Genomic DNA, 19,934 nt, shown 5'->3' on the forward strand with positions numbered 1-19,934 from the left:
ATGCTTCGATCGCGTCCACATTGTTACTTTGTGTCAGAAAGAGCTCTCAACAAGGGAAGTGTTCAGGCAGCCTCAGAGAAAACCAAAGCGATGTTGTTCAGACATGGAGGACGTACAGAGAGACAGAAGCTGCCAATGACATGGCTCGCTCAGGCTGCTACCTACATATTATGCCTCGGTGGAACCCGGACAGCAGCACCACCATGTTGAATGATGCTTTTCGTGCAGCCACAGGACGTCGTGTTATGACTCAAACTGTGCGCAGTAGGCTGCATGATGCGCAACTTCACTCCCGACGTCCTTGGCAAGGTCCATCTTTACAACCACGACACCATGCAGCGTGGTACAGATGGGTCCAACAACATGCCGAATATCACGTTCCCTTCACCGATGAGTGTCGCATATGCCTTCAACCAGACAATTGTCGGAGATGTGTTTGGAGGCAGCCTGGTCAGGCTGAACACCTTAGACACAATGTTCAGCGAGTGCAGCAAGGAAGAGGTTCCCTGCTATTTTGGGGTGGCATTATGTGGTGCCGACGTATGCCACTGGTGGTCATGGAAGCCACCATAACGGCTGTATGATATGTGAATGCCATCCTCAGACCGGCAATGCAACCATATTGGTAGCATATTGGTGAGGCATTTGTCTTCATGAACGACAACTCCCACCCCGATTGGTCACATCTTGTGAATGACTTCCTTCACGATAATGACATCACTTGACTAGAGTGGCCAGCATGTTCTCCAGACATGGACCCATCGAAGTTGCCTGGGATAGATTGAAAAGGGCTATTTATGGACGACGTGACCCACCAACCACTGTGGGAGATCTACACCGAATCAACATTGAGGAGTGGGACAATCTGGACCAACAGTGCCTTGATGAACTTGTGGGTAGTATGCCACAATGAATACAGGCATGTATCAATGCAAGAGGACATGCTAAGGGAATTAGAGGTCTACAGACGTTAAAGTAACCTCTGGCGTGCCACAGGGGAGTGTTATGGGACCTTTGCTTTTCCCAATATATATAAATGACCTAGTAGATACTGTCGGAAGTTCCATGCGGCTTTTCGCGGATGATGCTGTAGTATACAGAGAAGTTGCAGCATTAGAAAATTGTAGCGAAATGCAGGAAGATCTGCAGCGGATAGGCACTTGGTGCAGGGAGTGGCAACTGACCCTTAACATAGACAAATGTAATGTATTGTGAATACGTAGAAAGAAGGATCCTTTATTGTATGATTATATGATAGTGGAACAAACACTGGTAGCAGTTACTTCTGTAAAATATCTGGGAGTATGCGTGCGGAACGATTTGAAGTGGAATGATCATATAAAATTAATTGTTGGTAAGGCGGGTACCAGGTTGAGATTCATTGGGAGAGAGCTTAGAAAATGTAGTCCATCAACAAAGGAGGTGGCTTACAAAACACTCGTTCGACCTATACTTGAGTATTGCTCATCAGTGTGGGATCCGTACCAGATCGGGTTGACGGAGGAGATAGAGAAGATCCAAAGAAGAGCGGCGCATTTCGTCACAGGGTTATTTGGTAACCGTGATAGCATTACGGAGATGTTTAGCAAACTCAAGTGGCAGACTCTGCAAGAGAGGTGCTCTGCATCGCAGTGTTGCTTGCTCGCCAGGTTTCGAGAGGGTGCGTTTCTGGATGAGGTATCGAATATATAGCTTCCCCCTACTTATATCTCCCGAGGAGATCACGAATGTAAAATTAGAGAGATTAGAGCATGCACGGAGGCTTTCAGACAGTCGTTTTTCCCGCGAACCATACGCGACTGGAACAGGAAAGGGAGGTAATGACAGTGGCACGTAAAGTGCCCTCCGCCACACACCGTTGGGTGGCTTGCGGAGTATAAATGTAGATGTAGATGTAGATGTAGATGTAGGTACTGTTGTGTACAGCAATCGGACCACCTCCTCTGAAGATCTCGCTGTATGGTAGTACAACATGCAATGTGTGGTTTTCATGAGCAATAAAAAGGGCAGAAATGATGTTTATGTTGATCTCTATTCCAATTTTCTGTACAGGTTCCAAAACTCTCGGAACTGAGGTGATGCAAAACTTTTTAGATATTTGTATATAGCCCTCTATTTAGGATAATTTAATTGAACAGATAAAAAATCTATTCACCAAGCACCAGCAGAACACGTACATAAAAGGAAGTTATAACTAGGCAAGCTTTCAGAGCATGTGGCTCCTTCCTCTAGCAGGAGGGTTGAAGGGGAAAGGGGTAGATTTCGGGGAAAGTCACCCAGAACCACAGGTCAGGGGAGACTTACCAGATGGGATGAGAAAGAAAGACTGATTGTTGGGGACTGCACTGGATGAAATTTGAAACCTGAGAGCTTAAAGTTGGAAGACACGGTAATATGCAAGACAGAGATTACTGCTTAAACATCTTTCATGAGTTAACAAGAGTGAAAAGTGAAAGAGGTGGGAGAGGGGTGTTGAAAAAAATAGATGGTTAAGACAATGAAAGATGTAGAAAACTAAAACGTAGTGAAGAGAAAGAAGAGAAAGTAGTTACTGTGAAGGAATGCTCAGATGGAAGAAATTACTATAAATTAAAGCCAGGTGGGTGGTGTAAGACAAGGACATGTTGCAGCACTGGTTCCCACCAGCAGGGAAGAATCCGGATGGCACATGTGGAGAAACAGGCACCGAGATCACGATTGTAATGATGTAGAGCATGCTCTGCAACAGGATATTGCATGTTGCCAGTATCCACACTATGACTATGCCAATTCAGTCATAACTGATAATTTTGTGGTAGTCGTGCTGATGTAAAAGCCCAAACAGTCTTTACATAACAGACGGTATATGACCTTCGTTTCACAGGTGGCTCCCCTTTGATAAAATGTGTTTTGCCAGTTACAGGGCTGGTATAGGTGGTGGTAGGAGGGTGCATAGGGCAAGTCTTGCAACAGGGACAGTCACAGGCATAGGAGCGATAGGGTATGGAGATGGGTGCAGAAGGAGTATAGGGTCTGACAAGAATACTGGAGAGATTGGGTGGGCAATGAAAAGCTATTCTAGGTGTGGTGGGTAAAATCTCAGACAGATTGGATCTCATTTCAGGGCATGATTTTAGGAAGCCATGGCCTTGTTGAAGCAGCTGATTAATACATTCCAGACCAGCATAATACTGAGTGACCAGTGGTGTGCTCTGAGGTTGTTTTTTGGAGCAATCAGCAGTACCAGGATTGGATGTAACGGCCTCAGAAATCTGCTTTTGAATTAGGCTGGCAGGATAATTACATCCCGTGAAGGCTGAGATGAGAATAGTGGTGCATTGCTGTAAAGATGCATTGCTGTAAAGAGTCTGCATACAAAGAAATATGTTTGTCTCGAATGCCAAGGCTGTATGGCAGGGAACGTCTGACATGGAAAGGATGGCAACTGTCATAATATAAGTACTGTTGTTTGTTAGAAGGTTTAATGTGGACAGAATTGTGTAGCTGGCCTTCAGTGAGGGTGAGATCAATTTCAAGGAAAGTGGCACGGGATTTGGAATAGGACAATGTGAAATTTAATTGCACGCATGTATTCAGAGATTGCAGGAATTATAACAGGTCAGTCTCATCATGAGTTTACATGGTAAAGATGTCATCAATGTATCTAAACCAGACTAGAGGCTGAAGACTTATGGATCCCTGGAAACCCCTCCAAGCGACTCATGAAAGGTTGGCACTGGAAGGAGCCATTGTAGTTTCCGTAGCTATACCCCTGATCTGTTTGTATGTCTGCCTCTCAAATGTGAAGAATCTGTTGATAAGTAGAAAGCTGATTAAGGTGAATATGAAGGATGTCATAGGTTTGGAATCAGGTGGGCACTGACTGAGGAAATGTTCAGCAGCAGACAGACTATGCATATGGGGGAAGTTAGTATAGAGCGAGGTGGCATCAATGGTGACAAGCAAGGTATATGATGGGAGTGAAACGTGCGCGGATTTCAGGTGATCTAGGAAATGGTTGGTATCTTTGATATAAGAAGGAAGTCTTTGTACTATGGGTTGCAGGTGCTGATCAAATAAGGCAGATATATGTTTGGGGTTATGACTAGGACATCTGCTGTGGATCTCACACCTTGCAGCTCACGACATCCCACTGATGTCACGGGAAAAAAAGATCAATTTGGTTAAAAGACAGCTAGCTGATGAGATAGCCAAAATTGTATAGGGAATGATGGTAATGTCTGATTCTGAGCTGAATGTAATATGGAATGAACAATTTTAATGGAGGAACAATACATGCATGTTTAAGAAGACACATTGTATTCTTAGTTTACTTTTCAGCTGATACAAGCAGAGCAGCTTTGTGGACAAAGTGTGAAGCCTGAAGTCACCTGAATGGTAGTTACAAAGCAAGCACTATACATTTTACAACAATGTTGACCGCCAGACATTTCTGAACAGCCAACCTCATTACACCCTCTCCTATGAAATGTTATGTTCCATTCTGCAGCCTTTGACTAGGACAGCTTAACATATTTGCACCAGCTCAACAAGGATATTGCACTGAGGGGTAGAAACTAATAGCAAATTAGGAAGAAATAACAGATTGGAGAAATAAAATTGTCCATCAAGATACGATACAGTCATCCATTGCAACGGATCCACAGCCACCTTTGCAGCTGTGCAACTGCTATAAATCATACCGCTGTTAAAAAGTCTACGAGGTAATCAATCATTGAGGAGTACTTCATAAAGCCATTGACCTAAATTACATTCAAGATGATATTAAATCTACAACACAAAAGATTGACGTACATGGCACAACAAACAATCACTGCTTTAAACAATGGAAAATCCAGAACAGAATGTAACAACATTATGAGAAGGAAAGTTCCTACTCACCATATAGCAGAGATGCCGAGTCGCAGAGAGGCACAACAAAAAGACTCTCACAATTAAAGCTTTCACACACACACACACACACACACACACACACACACACACGTCTCAGGTGACTGAAACCACACTGTGAGCAGCAGCACCAGAGCATGATGGGAGTGACAACTGGCTGGGGATAAGGAGGAGGCTAGGGAGAGGAGGGAAGTGGAGTGGAATGGAGTGGAGTGGAGTGGAGTGGAGTGGAGGGGAGGGGACGAGAGGGAAGGGATAGTATGGTAGGGATCGCAGACAGTGAAGTGCTGCACATTAGACAGATGGCAGGGGAGGGGGGAAGTTGCAGAAAAGGAGAGAAATAAAAAGACTGGGTATGGTGGTGGAATGACAGCTGCGTAGTGCTGGAATGGGAATAGGGAAGGGGCTGGATGGGTGAGGACAGTGACAAACAAAGGTTGAGGCCAGGAGGGTTATGGGAACATATGATTTAGTGCCGGGAAAGTTCCCACCAGCACAGTTCAGGAAAGCTAGTGTTTGTGGGAAGGATTCATACGGCACAGGCTATGAAGCAGTCATTGAAATGAAGGATATCATGTTTGGCAGCATGTTCAGCAACAGGATGGTCCACTCGTTTCTCGGCCACAATTTGTCGGTGGCCATTCGTGCGGACAGAAAGCTTGTTGGCTGTCGTGCCTACAAAGAATGCAGCACAGTGGTTGCAGCTTAGCTTGTAAACCACATGACTGGTTTCACGGGTAACCCTGCCTTTGAGTGGTGGTGGGAGGATGTATGGGACAGGTATTGCCTCTGGGTCTGTTACAGGGACACGAGTCATGGGGTAAGGGATTGGGAACAGGGGTTGCGTAAGGATGGATGAGTATTTTGTGTAGGTTTGGTGGACGGCAGAATACCACTCTGGGAGAGGTGGGAAGGGCAGTGGGCAGGACACTTCTTATTTCAGGGCACAACGAGAGGTAATTGAAACCCCGGAAGAGAATGTAATTCAGTTGCTCTAGTCCTGGGTGGTACTGAGTTATGACGGGAATGCTCCTCTGTGGCCAGACGGTGGAACTTTGGGAGGTGGGGGGAGACTGGAGAGATAAGGCACGGGAGATTCATTTTTGTAAAAGATTGGGAGGATAATTATGGTCAGTTTTAATTGTGAGAGTCTATTTGTTGTGCCTATCTGCACCTCGGCATCTCCGCTACGTGGTGAGTAGCAAGTTTCCTTCTCATAATATAATAACTGCTTTAATCGTGATGAATCAATGCTACGCAGCTGATTGCAGTTATGATGGCAGTGCCTCTAACATTAGCAGCAGCTGCAATGACCAAGCACCTGAGCATGCCCCCTACCAATCAGTCCAGATGACCACGGGCAGCATGGCATAACGAGCTGAGAATGAAGTACGGTGATCTGTGTAAAACTCAAGTTAATATTTTTGTGGGTGTTCACTTTGTTGGTCATGATGATCTGTAGTACAGACAAGGCAAAAGCAATTTTACTGACCAGAGTTTTACCTTGTGTGGGTCTATACTGGTTTTTGGCATATTGTGGGTAGACACTTAACGGAGACTTTTCAATAGTTATCGACTTTTGTTGTTGAGTGCTAGTAGTAACTGAAAAGAGTTAACTTCTAGTGTGAATCACTATTCATCAAAGATAGGAGTCTATTACTGAACTAAACAATGAAAAACTTTATGTCCAAAGTAATGGTGTATAATATTTCTAGCCTAATGACAATTTTTCCAACAATATTCAAAAGCTTATGCAGACTGGTTAATTACAAGTGAAACACATCACAGCTGATTTTATAGTCTAGCACTTTTCAACCATCCATCCTATCTCTGCCATATAACTTTTTTTTTAAGATAACATAACTCTTAAAACATTCTTTTTTGTTGTTGTAGTACTTTATGTGAAAGATCAAATAAAATGAAACCTAGATGAGATAAGTGGACCCAATATGAGGAGGAACACCCATCAATTACATTGTGTAAGTAAATTACGAGATCATAAGTGAAACTTTTTGATGAATATATGAGGTCTGTTCAAAAAATTCTGGAACTTTATACAGGAAATTCTGGAACTTTATCCATAGAATTTTTCTGCATTTACCTTCTATTTGTTGCACATGGTCTCCTTCAAAATACTCTCCTTCACAATTGATACACTGCTACCAATGTTGTTTCCACTTCCAGAAGCAGTTTTGGCATGCTTCTTGCTGGATCGCATGAAGCACTGTCTGTGAATTTTCTTTTATCTCATCTATCATTGCAAATCTTTGTCATTTCTATGGGGTTTTCTACTTTGGAAGTTATCTATTTTTGAAATTAAAAAAAGGCCTGCAGGGGCCAGGTCTGGAGAGTACGGAGGATGAGGCACCTCAGCGATTTCATTTTTTGTGCAATGGTCATGCACAGGGATGAATGTGCGGGTGGGCTATCGTTATGCAAGGAGCCATGAATTGTCTCGCCACATTTCAGGCTGTTTTGTTCTCACATTTTCTCGCAGGCATCGCAACACATCCCGATAGCGCCATCAATAAACAGTTTGTCCCCGAGGCATTAATTCGTGATAACCTAATCCTTCAAAGTCAAAGAAAACTATCAGCATGGCTTTGACATTTGACCTGATCGACAAGCTTTTATTGGTCTTGGAGGACCTTGCTCGACCCATTGTGAAGACTGAACCTAGGTCTCAACATCATAACCACGGACCCATATCTCATCACCAGTTATGATTCTCTTAAGCAACATCTCATTCCAATTTGCACGATCCAAAAGCTCTACACTGATTGCGAGGCGAAGGTCTTTCTGGTCTTGACTCATGTGCCATGGAATGAACTTGGTGGCAACACGATGTACTCCAAAATGCTGTGTCAGGATTCAGTGCCATAATCCAACTGAAATATTACATTCCTCTGCAATCTCTCAGCCAGTCAGTCTCGATTGGCATGCACAATTTCATTGCCGTTCCTAACATGATCATCATCGTTAGACATCAAAGGGCTTCCTGTATGAGGATCCTCTTTAGTTTCCATCTAGCCATTTTTAAACCATATGAGCCATTTGTAACACCAAGAACGGCTTAAGCACTCATCACCGTAGGCTTCCTACATCATTTGGTGTCTCTCTCTAAAAGCTTTCTTGAGTTTCACAGAAAATTTAATGCCGACACATTTCTCCTCAAACTCTGTCATCTATAAATTTGCAAACTGTGTGACACAACATTCTACACAACACAGAACTGAATTTGCTCCCAACCATTGGTGCGAAATTACGAATGTTCCAGAATTTTTTGAACAGACTTTGTGTTATCATTCATCAAACAGATGAAGTCACAGTTGCCACTTTATATGGCAAAAAAATATTTTCAAATTTTACAATCAAATTAAAGGGTACAAACTTCTTGAGTTCTCAATGGCATTAAGTTAAGTACTAAATGCAGTAAGAATTATTATTATTATTTCTTTCCTTTCTCAGACGTTATGTCTGGTTAAAAATGGAAAGTGACGTGGACCTTGATCAAGCGTGACTTCCTTTTAACTGTACGGTATATGTTACACTGCATTTAGGAACTTTTGGGTAATTGAACATGTATCAATATTTACAGATTTCTGTAGTTGTATATATACATTTGGATGTAGCTGTATTGCGTTGATGTACTGGTGGATATTGTGTGGTATGACTCCTGTAGTTGATAGTATAATTGGTATAATGTCAACTTTATCCTGATGCCACATGTCCTTGACTTCCTCAGCCAGTTGGATGTATTTTTCAATTTTTTCTCGTTTTCTTCTGTTTATTTGTTGTATTGGGTATGGATATTTCGATTACTTGTGTTAATTTCTTCTTTTTATTGGTGAGTATGATGTCAGGTTTGTTATGTGGTGGTGTTTTATCTGTTATAATGGTTCTGTTCCAGTATAATTTGTATTCATCATTCTCTAGTACATTTTGTGGTGCATACTTGTATGTGGGAACGTGTTGTTTTATTAGTTTATGTTGTATGGCAAGTTGTTGATGTATTATTTTTTGCTACATTGTCATGTCTTCTGGTGTATTCTGTATTTGCTAGTATTGTACATTCGCTTGTGATGTGATCTACTGTTTCTATTTGTTGTTTGCAAAGTCTGCATTTTTCTGTTGTGGTATTGGGATATTTAATAATATGCTTGCTGTAATACCTGGTGTTTATTGTTTGATCCTGTATTGCAATCATGAATCCTTCCATCTCACTGTATATACTGCCTTTTCTTAGCCATGTGTTGGATGCGTCTTGATCGATGTGTGGCTGTGTTAGATGATACGGGTGCTTGCCATGTAGTGTTTTCTTTTTCCAATTTACTTTCTTTATATCTGTTGATGTTATGTGATCTAAAGGGTTGTAGAAGTGGTTATGAAATTGCAGTGGTGTAGCCGATGTATTTATTTGAGTGATTGCTTTGTTTATTTTGCTAGTTTCTGCTCGTTCTATAAAGATCTTTCTTAAATTGTATACCTGTCCATAATGTAGGTTTTTTATGTCGATAAATCCTCTTCCTCCTTCCTTTCTATTTAATGTGAATCTTTCTGTTGCTGAATGTATGTGATGTATTCTATATTTGTGGCATTGTGATCATGTAAGTGTATTGGGTGCTTCTAGTTCTGTGTTACTCCATTTCACTAGTCCAAATGAATAGGTCAATATTGGTATAGCATAAGTATTTATAGCTTTTGTCTTGTTTCTTGCTGTCAATTCTGTTTTCAGTATTTTTGTTAGTCTTTCTCTATATTTTTCCTTTAGTTCTTCTTTAATATTTGTATTATCTATTCCTATTTTTTTGCCTGTATCCTAGGTATTTATAGGCATCTGTTTTTTCCATCGCTTCTATGCAGCCGCTGTGGTTATCCAATACGTAATCTTCTTGGTTAGTGTGATTTCCTTTGACTATGCTATTTTTCTTGCATTTGTCTGTTCCGAAAGCCATATTTATGTCATTGCTGAATACTTCTGTTATCTTTAGTAATTGGTTGAGTTGTTGATTTGTTGCTGCCAGCAGTTTTAGATCATCCGTGTATAGCAAATGTGTGATTCTGTGTTGGTATGTTCCAGTAATATTATATCCATAATTTGTATTATTTAGCACATTGGATAGTGGGTTCAGAGCAAGGCAGAAACAGAAAGGACTTAATGAGTCTCCTTGGTATATTCCACGCTTAATCTGTATTGGCTGTGATGTGATATTATTTGAATTTGTTTGGATACTAAGTGTGGTTTTCCAGTTTTTCATTACTATGTTTAGGAACTGTATTAATTTAGGATCTACTTTGTATCTTTGTATATTTCCAATATCTGTAGTAACCATGAGAGGGGTACACTATCAAAAGCTTTTTGGTAATCAATGTATGCGTAGTGTAGCGACCTTTGTTTGGTTTTAGCTTGATATGTCACCTCTGCATCTATTATCAGTTGCTCTTTGCATCCTCATGCTCCTTTGCAAGAGACTTTTTGTTCTTCATTTATAATTTTGTTCTGTGTTGTATGTGTCATTAATTTCTGTGTAATGACTGAAGTTAATATTTTGTATATTGTTGGTAGGCATGTCATGGGGCGATATTTAGCTGGGTTTGCTGTGTCTGCTTGATCTTTAGGTTTCAGATAAGTTATTCCTTGTGTAAGTGTATCAGGGAATGTGTATGGGTCTGCAATGTAACTGTTAAATAATTTAGTTAGATGTGAATGTGTTGAGGTGAACTTCTTTAGCCAGAAATTTGCTATTTTATCTTTTCCAGGGGCTTTCCAATTGTGAGTAGAATTAATTGCTTTGGTGACTTCATGTTGCAAAATTATCATTTCAGGCATTTGTGGTATAATCTTGTATGTGTCTGTTTCTGCTTGTATCCACCGTGCATGCCTCTTATGTTGTACTGTGTTTGACCATATGTTGCTCCAGAAGTGTTCCATGTCTGTTATGTTTGGTGGATTGTCTATTTTAATGTGTGTGTTATCTATTGTCTGGTAAAATTTCTTTTGGTTTGTGTTGAATGTTTGGTTTTGTTTCCTTCTATTTTCACTTTTTTTGTATCTTCTAAGTCGTTTGGCCAATGCTTGTAATTTCTGCTTCTTTTCATCTAATTGCTCTATCGCTTCTTGTTGTGAGATTTTACCTAACCTTCTCGGTTTTTTTTTTTTTTTTTTTTTTTCTGATATTTCATTTCTTATAAATTGTGTTAGCTGTCCGATGTCTTTTCTCAGTTTTTCTATTCTGACCTGTAGCCTGTGTTGCCATGCTGGTTTTGTGGGTTTCTTCTGATCTCTGCCTAGTGTGTATATTTAGTGTAGTGAGTGCTCCTATATAAACCAGTAGTTGTAACTCTTCCATTGTTGTGTTTTCATTTATTTTGTTGCGTATGATTGTGTTGATAGTTTTTATTGTTGTTTCGACTTGTGGGTTATTTGGCAGTCTATGCAAGAATGATCTAATGTCTGTATTTGTGTCTTTGTATTCTGTATATGTCAGCTGAAATTTTTCTTCTATATCTAACATGTGTGTAACTTCGTGTTCTATTTGTGCTTGTTCTGGTGGCTGTCTTAAGATTTCGTTTTCCTCTGATTGTTTAATTGATGCGTGTTGTTCTTTGTTTGTTTGCTCTGGGATGTTTGAGTCCATTACTGTGTTTTCTTCTTCTTCTTCTTCTTCTGATTGCACATTATTTTGTTCCAGTATTTGTTGTACTTGTTGTTTGATGTTTTCTAATTCTGACTGGGGTATCCTGTTATTTTTTATTATTACACGGATCTTATCAGCTAGTCGTTGTTCTGTTAAAAATTTTAATTCTGGGTATCTGGTAATAAATGTTGTGTATACTTGTGATCTGTATCCAGTTGTGTTGGTTCCTAGGTTTGTTGCTTGGTAATAACAGAACATGAGGTGTCGATTAACTTCATCTGACCATCTCATCCTCTTGTCTTTGTTTTCCTTCTAGGGTGGTTGCAGGAAGCATATCCTGCAAAATACCTCTATTTGGATTTAAATCATTTTCCAGTTGGCTAGCAGTGTCGTTACCATTGTGGGCGGGCATAGGGTTCAAGCGTCGTCCCCGACCATGACAGCGCTTGTCCGAGGCTTCTTTAGTTCTGTCCTGAACCAACTAATCACACTAAAAGGGGGGTTAGCCCTATTAGTGGTTTGTTCTTTTCGTCGCCTTTTACGACTAGCAGAACATACCGGACGCCTATTCTTTTCCCGGGCCTCCACGGGGTTTATTATTATTATTATTATTATTATTATTGTATTCCTTTTCTTGCAGAATTTTTTTTCATAGCACCTGTAAGTGAATTTATCAATGATTTTACAACAGTTTATTTGTCCTGCTTGTTTTTATAGATATATGGAGATTACTCACTTGTCATTGTCTGCCATGTTGAGTATTGATGCTGGAGCACATGCAATCAGGTACTTCACAATATCCTTGTGGCCATATCTAGAACCATAGTGTAGTGCCGTCTGTCCATTAGAGTCAATGGACAGCAAAGAATATCCCTGGGAGTGCAGGTTTTTGAGCTGTAAATGAATCAAAAGATTACTTTGTTAAGTCTGAGGAAATGCAAGAGAATATGTATAGGCAGTGACTTTATGCTGTACTGATCTACTCCATTGTGTTTTACAATACAGTTTCTTCAATATCTCCATTTACACCTACATCTACGTGATTACTCTGCTATTCACAATAAAGTGCCTGGCAGAGGGTTAATGAACCACCTTCATGCTGTCTCTCTACTGTTCCACTCTCAAACGGCATGCGGGAAAAATGAGCCCTTAAATTTTTCCGTGCAAGCCCTGATTTCTCTTATTTTATTGTGATGATCGTTTCTCCCTATGTAGGTGGGTGCCAACAGAATGTTTTTGCAATCAGAGGAGAAAACTGGTGATTGAAATTTCATGAGAAGATCCTGTCACAACGAAAAACGCCTTTGTTTCAATGATTGCCACTCCAATTCATGTATCATGTCTGTGACACTATCTCCCCTATTTCGTGATAACACAAAACGAGCTGCCCTTATTTGCACTTTTTCGATGTCATCCATCAGTCCCACCTGATGCGGATCCCACACTGCACAGCAATACTCCAGAATAGAGCGAACAAGCATAGTGTAAGCAGTCTCTTTGGTAGACCTGTTTCACCTTCTAAGTGTTCTGCCAATGAATCACAGTCTTTGGTTTGCTCTATCCACAATATTATCTGTGTGTTCGTTCCAATTTAGATTATTTGTAAATATGATGACAATGATGATGATAACAAAAGAACAAAAAGCATGTAAATCTGTGTTTCTGAACTCCTCTATTTCATATAAGAAAACTACTGCTAATTAGCTATAATATTCAGTGTACATTGCATTAAAAATCTGGATTTCCATCTACAACAATATTCCCCCAGACCCCATAACGCTTGTGGCAAAGTATATATGGCGCACCTCTTTCCTCCTATCCCATTCACAAACAGATCATGGGGAGCAGGGCTTTCAGTACATCTTTCTCAAATGTTTACCATAGTGCCATTAAACGAAATGTATAGGGGGAAAAGTAATATGTTTCTTGACTCTCATTGGAATATGTAATTTTGTAATTTTAACAGCAGGCCTTTCCATGACAGACACTTTTGCTCTACACTCTCCCCACAGAAAGTTTTGAGCATTTTTGTGGCATGACTAGGAAGATTCATGGAAGAGCTGTATCTCTCTTTAACCCAATTTTTAAGGACCTAACTGTCACTAAATACTCACTTCATGGGAGAATTCTATTTCTTTTGTATTCTTACAACTGACCTGTTTAGCAACTGCCTTTGCCCTTACTAGATTTATGAGATGATTCCAACTTAAATCACTCAGCAAGTACACCCAAATAATTGACAGTAGTTGATCGAGTGATTTCTTAATAAGGTGTAATTGAAAAGAAATGTGAACATACAACTTTTTCCAGCAGCAACCAACAAGGTTCGAAATAGTAATCCTGCTCAGAAAATCTCTCTCCATATCTTCACAACATACAGTTCCAAGACAAAAACATTTTAATCACTTGCTTAATAGCATGCCAGGCCCTTTTGAAACACAATATAGCAGCGATGCTGCAAGGCACGTATTTTACAAGACCTTGGTAGGCTTCCAGAGGCGAATGAAGTCACTTTTGTCTATGGTGAAGATAAGCTACCTTTTCACTGCACACTGAGCATTTACGGCTCTCGACAGGGGCAAAAATAAATAAATAAAACCAATATTATGACTTCCCTCTATGCAAAAATGCCATCCTCAGTCACACTCAAGAGCTACTGAGATGCCTATCACACATTCAAGCATGTAGAGAATAAGTCAGTACACTAAAGGAATGTTTAGACAGTATCACTCTCAGAACATGGGTACGTGTTTTCCACCAGCTGAAGGTCCACTCAACAAGGTTTGAAAAAGTAATTCTATTCAGAAAATTTCCCTTTGTATCTTCATAACACACAATGGTGAGCTAAACATGACCGCCTGCTTAATAATGTGTCAGTCCCGTTTGAAACAATATAGTAATGATTCTGCATGGCATGCATTTTACAAATCCTTAGTGGTTTCCAGAGGTATATAACATTAAAGTTCAAGAAACTTCCACAAATTTTGTGGCAGTGGTTTGTAGGTGCAGAGCTTGTACCCGGTAGTGTCCCAGATGTTTTCCATTGAGTTCAGATCAGGCGAATGTGGTGGCCAAGCCATCAATATGAGACCACTATAATACTCCTCGAACCATTGCAGCAAGATTCTGGCCTTGTGATGCAGGCAGTTATCCTGCTGGGAGATGCCATCAGTAATGGGGAGACATCGGGTATGAAGAAATGAGATGGTATACAAGAATGTTCATGTAGTCCACAGCTGTCATGGTGGCTTTAATCAATACCACAAGTCCCATGTCAACAACCCAACTGAATGTTCTCCATAGCTAAATACTGCCCCCATCTGCCTGCATCCAAGGCATGTAGTATATTTTGAGCAGCCATTCACTTGGACGATGGCGTATACACAAACGACGATCACCCTGCTGCAACAAGAAATGTGATTCATCCGACCAGGAAAAATGTTACCATTCATCCAAGCCCCAATCTTGATCACCCTATGTCCACAATAATCATTATTGATTTTGCTGATAGGTCAGCATGAGAACATACAGGAGTCATTTGCCATGGAACCCCATGTTCAACAATGTGCGCTGAACTGTATTCTCTGAAAAATTACGGCCAGAACTAGCACTGTACTCTGTCAACAGGTCAGCCACAGATCACCACCTATCCTCCTTTGCACAGTGGGCAAGCCTCCAACCTCCCCATTCTGTGATGACCCCGTGACAACATTGCCCACAACAGCGTTGCCCACGACAGAGTTGCCCACGACAGTGGATTTCCCCATTTGTGGCCTGTCTCGGCACCAGAACGATTCATCCCCGCTCTGCTTAGGTACATACATTGCTTACCACATCACTTCACAACAGATGCCATTCAATCTCATCATGGATAGTGATGAAATTGTTTTGGCTTATCATTGTATTCTTCAAGTTTTATGCACAGTTGAATCTTTTCAAATGACTTTGTGCAGGCACTGCAGAATTCCTCAATGGGAGAGAGTATTCAGACACTTCATAGACTGAGTCAATTCTGATAACTTAAAACAATACTCAGGTGGTTTCTTTTCGTTTACTGAAGGAAGGTATGAATATCAGAGTTTCAAACCCCATCTTACAGATGAGCAGAAACTCACATTAACAAAGTAAATCTGTCATGTCCTTTGGAAAAGACCTTCTCAGATTTGTCTAAAATGATTTAGGGAAACCATAGCAGACTTTTGTCTAGATGGCCAGTTGGGGAGTTTGAATTGCTGTCCTCCAGAATTGGAGATTAGGTGAATGAGTAAGTATCTGGATTAGGAAATACTCCAGAAATTGTAGCATTTTGGCTAAAATGCCAGCAGACGTTCTTCTACAGATGAACAAGTTTGCAAACAGGCCAACTTATGTCTGTCTGGTAATCTGAAGTAGTCATATTGAAGCATATGAATTTGCAGTTAGTATGAAACCTTGAATAATCATTGTAATATTTTATACAATTTCGTAAGAACTTTAAATTGGTGTTTCTCTTTTTTTTATTTTTGTTTTTGGATATATTCCTTGTTTTTTGAACTTTTTTTGGATGAGTATAACTAGGGAAGTTTCAGATACATGAATACATCTTTGTTTCTAGCTCAAGTTCGTGCAAATAAGTTACAGGTATAGTTGTGGGAATTAAATGGTTCCCAATTTTACATACTCATTATTATTATCACCACAAACTACATTTGTAAATGAAACTAACAACTAGCCCAACGAGGTCACATCTGACCAGTATGATCTTACATCTTTTAACCCCCAGTACAGACCCCATCCCTTCTTATCCACAGGCTGGCACATCTCAAAACAATATGCCTTGTGTTCCTCAGTCAGATAATATTGTATCCAGACCACAAATCTTCATGAATTTAAGGTGCTCATGGATAATCTTAGCAATGACTGCAACTCCAGTACCAAGAGTATAATGGAGTGTTGGTGGGAGCATTGGGTATCCCTTTCAGACATCCTCCAAACGTAAAACAATTTTTTCAGCCACTGTTGCTGAGCGCAAAGACAAACTTTTATTCTCAGGAGAACTAACCCCATGTTTATATCCATGAACCCAACTAAAACCCATAGCCATGACAGATGGAGAAAGCCTAAATATACCATAAACAATCTCATTCTGCACTCTGATCCACACAAAAATCATTTTTGAAACTGTAAAGATTTCTTTATAACTCCAAGACTGCGAGTGATTGAATATCACATGGCACTACACAAGGAAGATATTTCCACAACATCTAATGATTGTATATTACTGAAACTAGCAGCAACAGATTAAACTGAATGTTGTAACGGTGTGCCCTTCTCACAAGCGGAACACTTTCACAGTGGCCCTTGCAAATACAAGCACATACTGTACATATCAACTGCTCAGATAACGTTATCTTTCATAATTTGTTTAGTTCATTTTTTGATAAGAAATCTCATTTTCAATGCTCTTTTGACCACAAAAAATTGCTATGTACAGCCAACTACATAATGGTGGTAAAAAAATCCACATTCTCAGTGCTATCCTGTACAGCACACTCTCTCCAGTCCTTAAAGGGACAATGATGTTTGACTCAAATGGTTATTTCAAACTTAGACTGTCCGCACACTGTCACTCTTTGGGAAGAAGGAATGCCAATACAGGAAGTTCCCCACCAAATCGATGCAGACTACAGAGATAACAACTTCACCTATACTTACATATATACTGTGCAGCTTATGAAATTTCATGGCCATGGGTACTTTCCATTATTTCATGTATTAGGATTTTTTCTGTTCCATTCACATATGTAGAACAGGAAGGATTACTGAATAAAATATTCTCGACTTCCAAGCTGTGTCATCTACAACCATGGGAATGACTAATTTAATGTCTCTTGTGTGCACATTATTTAGTCTCATCTTGTCTTCACAGCCTCTTCAGGAGTGATACTTAGGAGGCTATAGCATATAACTCACTAAACATGTTGTAATTTTCGAAGTACATTTTCACAGAGCAGTTGGGTGTCTATCTACAAACATCTGCTAGTTCAAATTTTTTGACATTTCTGTGACATCCTGCTGCAGGTCAAAAATCCTGTCATCATTTGCACTGTTCTTATTTGCATACATTCAATATCACTGTTAAAGCTATCCAGTATAGGATAAGGGCTTTTAGTAAGTCATGTGAGAGTCCTTTATAGACCAACTGCATTGTTTCTGCATCCTACCAATAAACTGTAATCTACCAAATCCTTTACCTAGGACTAAGCCCCTGTTACCATTCCATTTCATATTCCTATCAACAGTTACACTCACGTATTTGTATGAGCTGACCAATTGCAATTTTGACACATAGATATTGAACCAATGGAGTACTATGTTTTTGTACTTTGTAAAATACACAAGTTATGTTCATACATTTCCTAACATTTAAAGCTAGTTTTCAGTCTTTGTACCACTATGAAATCTTGTCAAGATCTGACTGGATATTTGTGCATTTTTTTAAAAATCAGATAACTACAAACTACAACTACTGGGGAAAGTCAAGGCTTGTTATTCATATTGTGTGCTATGTCATTAATATACAACAAGAGTCCCAACACACTTCCCTGGGATATGCCTGAAGTTACTTCTATGTCAGCTAATGACTCTCCATCCGAGATGGCCTGCCATGTCCTCTCAATCGAAAATTCTCAATTCTGTCACAAATTTACATTGATATATCATATGCCCATTCTTTTATTAATAACCAACAGTGAGATACTCAGTAAAATACTTTTCAAAAGTCCAGAAGTACTGCATCCACCTGATTCCCTTGATCCACGGCTTTCTGGACATTATACGAGAAAAGTATAAATTGGGTTTTGTATGTTTAAAGTTTTTGGAATCAAGAAAGTCATTCTGTTCAAGATACTGCTTTATGTCTCATCTCAGGATGTGTTCTATGATTCTACAACATATGGATATCAACGATATAGGCTGACAGTTTTGTGGGTCACTTCTGCAACCCTTCTTGTTGATACGTGTGACCCACCACTAGGCATAGATTTTTTTTCACAGAATCTATAGCACATTATGTTTAAAAGAGGGGCTAATTCAGTCACAAATTCTGTATATAATGTGATATGGATTCCATCAACCATGGGGCACGGTTCAACTTCAGCGATTTTAGTTGCTTCTCAACACTACTGACACTAGTATCCATTTCATTAATATTTGGAGTAGTGCAAGGATTAAACTGTAGCAGTACTCATGAATCATGCTAAATAAAGGAACATTTGAAAATTAAGTTCAGAATTTGTGCTTTTTCTTTGCTTGCCATTTCATTTCTTGTATCATGTGGCACTGACACCATCACCAAAAGAGAAATTTGTTTAAATGCATCAATCTTTTAGAAGATTAAAGAACAAAGTTTTTAAACTTCTTATCTGTTTACTTGATCAACAATGCCAAAAGGTAGTGGATGCATTGAGAACTATGGATAATTCAAGTCTGCTCTCAACATAACTGCATGAGTGGGGAATATACACACTAGCAACCTCAGGTTATCTACAGACTTCTTCTTTACGTCTGGGGTGAGTGGTGGTAGACAGAAGGACACCATTATAAGTTTACACTAACCCTTGATACTGAGTCTTGGCTCAACAATCCTGTATGCAGTTTCAATTTCAATCAGTGAATATGAGCTTCTTGTCTATTGCGACAAATATGCCACCTTCATTTACTTATTAACCTTTCCTTTCAATGCACATTTACTTCTGAAGTCTCACTGCTATCAAATTCAGATTTTAGCCGGCTTTCTGTACCTAGTATTACGTGGCATCCATTGCTTTTTAGGAGTGTTTCAAACTCTGGGGTGTTGTTACGAATGCTTTGGCAGATCATCATTAGGTTTTCAACAATACCTTCTGTGAGCAGTACTTCTGTGGATCTTACACTATTATTCCAGTGTCTTGTAATAATCTGGACTGGATTGAGAGTAGACTAATCCTTTTTTCTTTAAAAAAAGAAAAAAAACAGAAACCAACAACGACAAACTGTACACATCCCACACATAGATAGATAACTGATTAACAGATTCTGATGCACAACACATGCCCAACCCATTTAGGGGGACCCTAAAGGCCTCAGCCCTATGAGCCAATTCAATGAAGTCATAGCCTTGCTTGTTGAAGAATCATCAAAGTCTCTGGTTGAAGACTTCCGCTTGACTCAGAACCAGTGGGCACGATAAGTTCTGGCACAGTGCTGCAGGTAGTGGACTGTTAAAGCTCCATGGGGAAGGCTGGCCTTCTCAAACTTCTCTGCCAATTACTGGAATGATCTAACTACAACTTCAGAATGCAGACAACAGGCTTTATTCATTTCAACGTACACCACAACTTGCAGCTGGTTATACCTTGTTCCCTCAGTGTTTGCTGGAACAGCCCC

The 19,934-nt window shown here is 39.9% G+C and overlaps 1 protein-coding gene across 3 annotated transcripts in view; it reads right to left on the reverse strand.

Annotated features, from left to right (window-relative positions):
- Positions 1–19,934, reverse strand: part of LOC126198537 (eye-specific diacylglycerol kinase) — a 679,131-nt gene that overhangs the window by 37,280 nt on the left and 621,917 nt on the right. For all 3 annotated transcript variants that reach the window (XM_049934939.1, XM_049934938.1, XM_049934937.1), the window contains one exon: positions 12,265–12,422. In XM_049934939.1, coding sequence (XP_049790896.1) covers positions 12,265–12,422 — 158 coding nt within the window. The remainder of the gene's footprint in view (positions 1–12,264; positions 12,423–19,934) is intronic.

This window comes from Schistocerca nitens, chromosome 8 (genome assembly GCF_023898315.1).
Source record: "Schistocerca nitens isolate TAMUIC-IGC-003100 chromosome 8, iqSchNite1.1, whole genome shotgun sequence".
Classification (NCBI taxonomy): Eukaryota; Metazoa; Arthropoda; class Insecta; order Orthoptera; family Acrididae; genus Schistocerca; species Schistocerca nitens.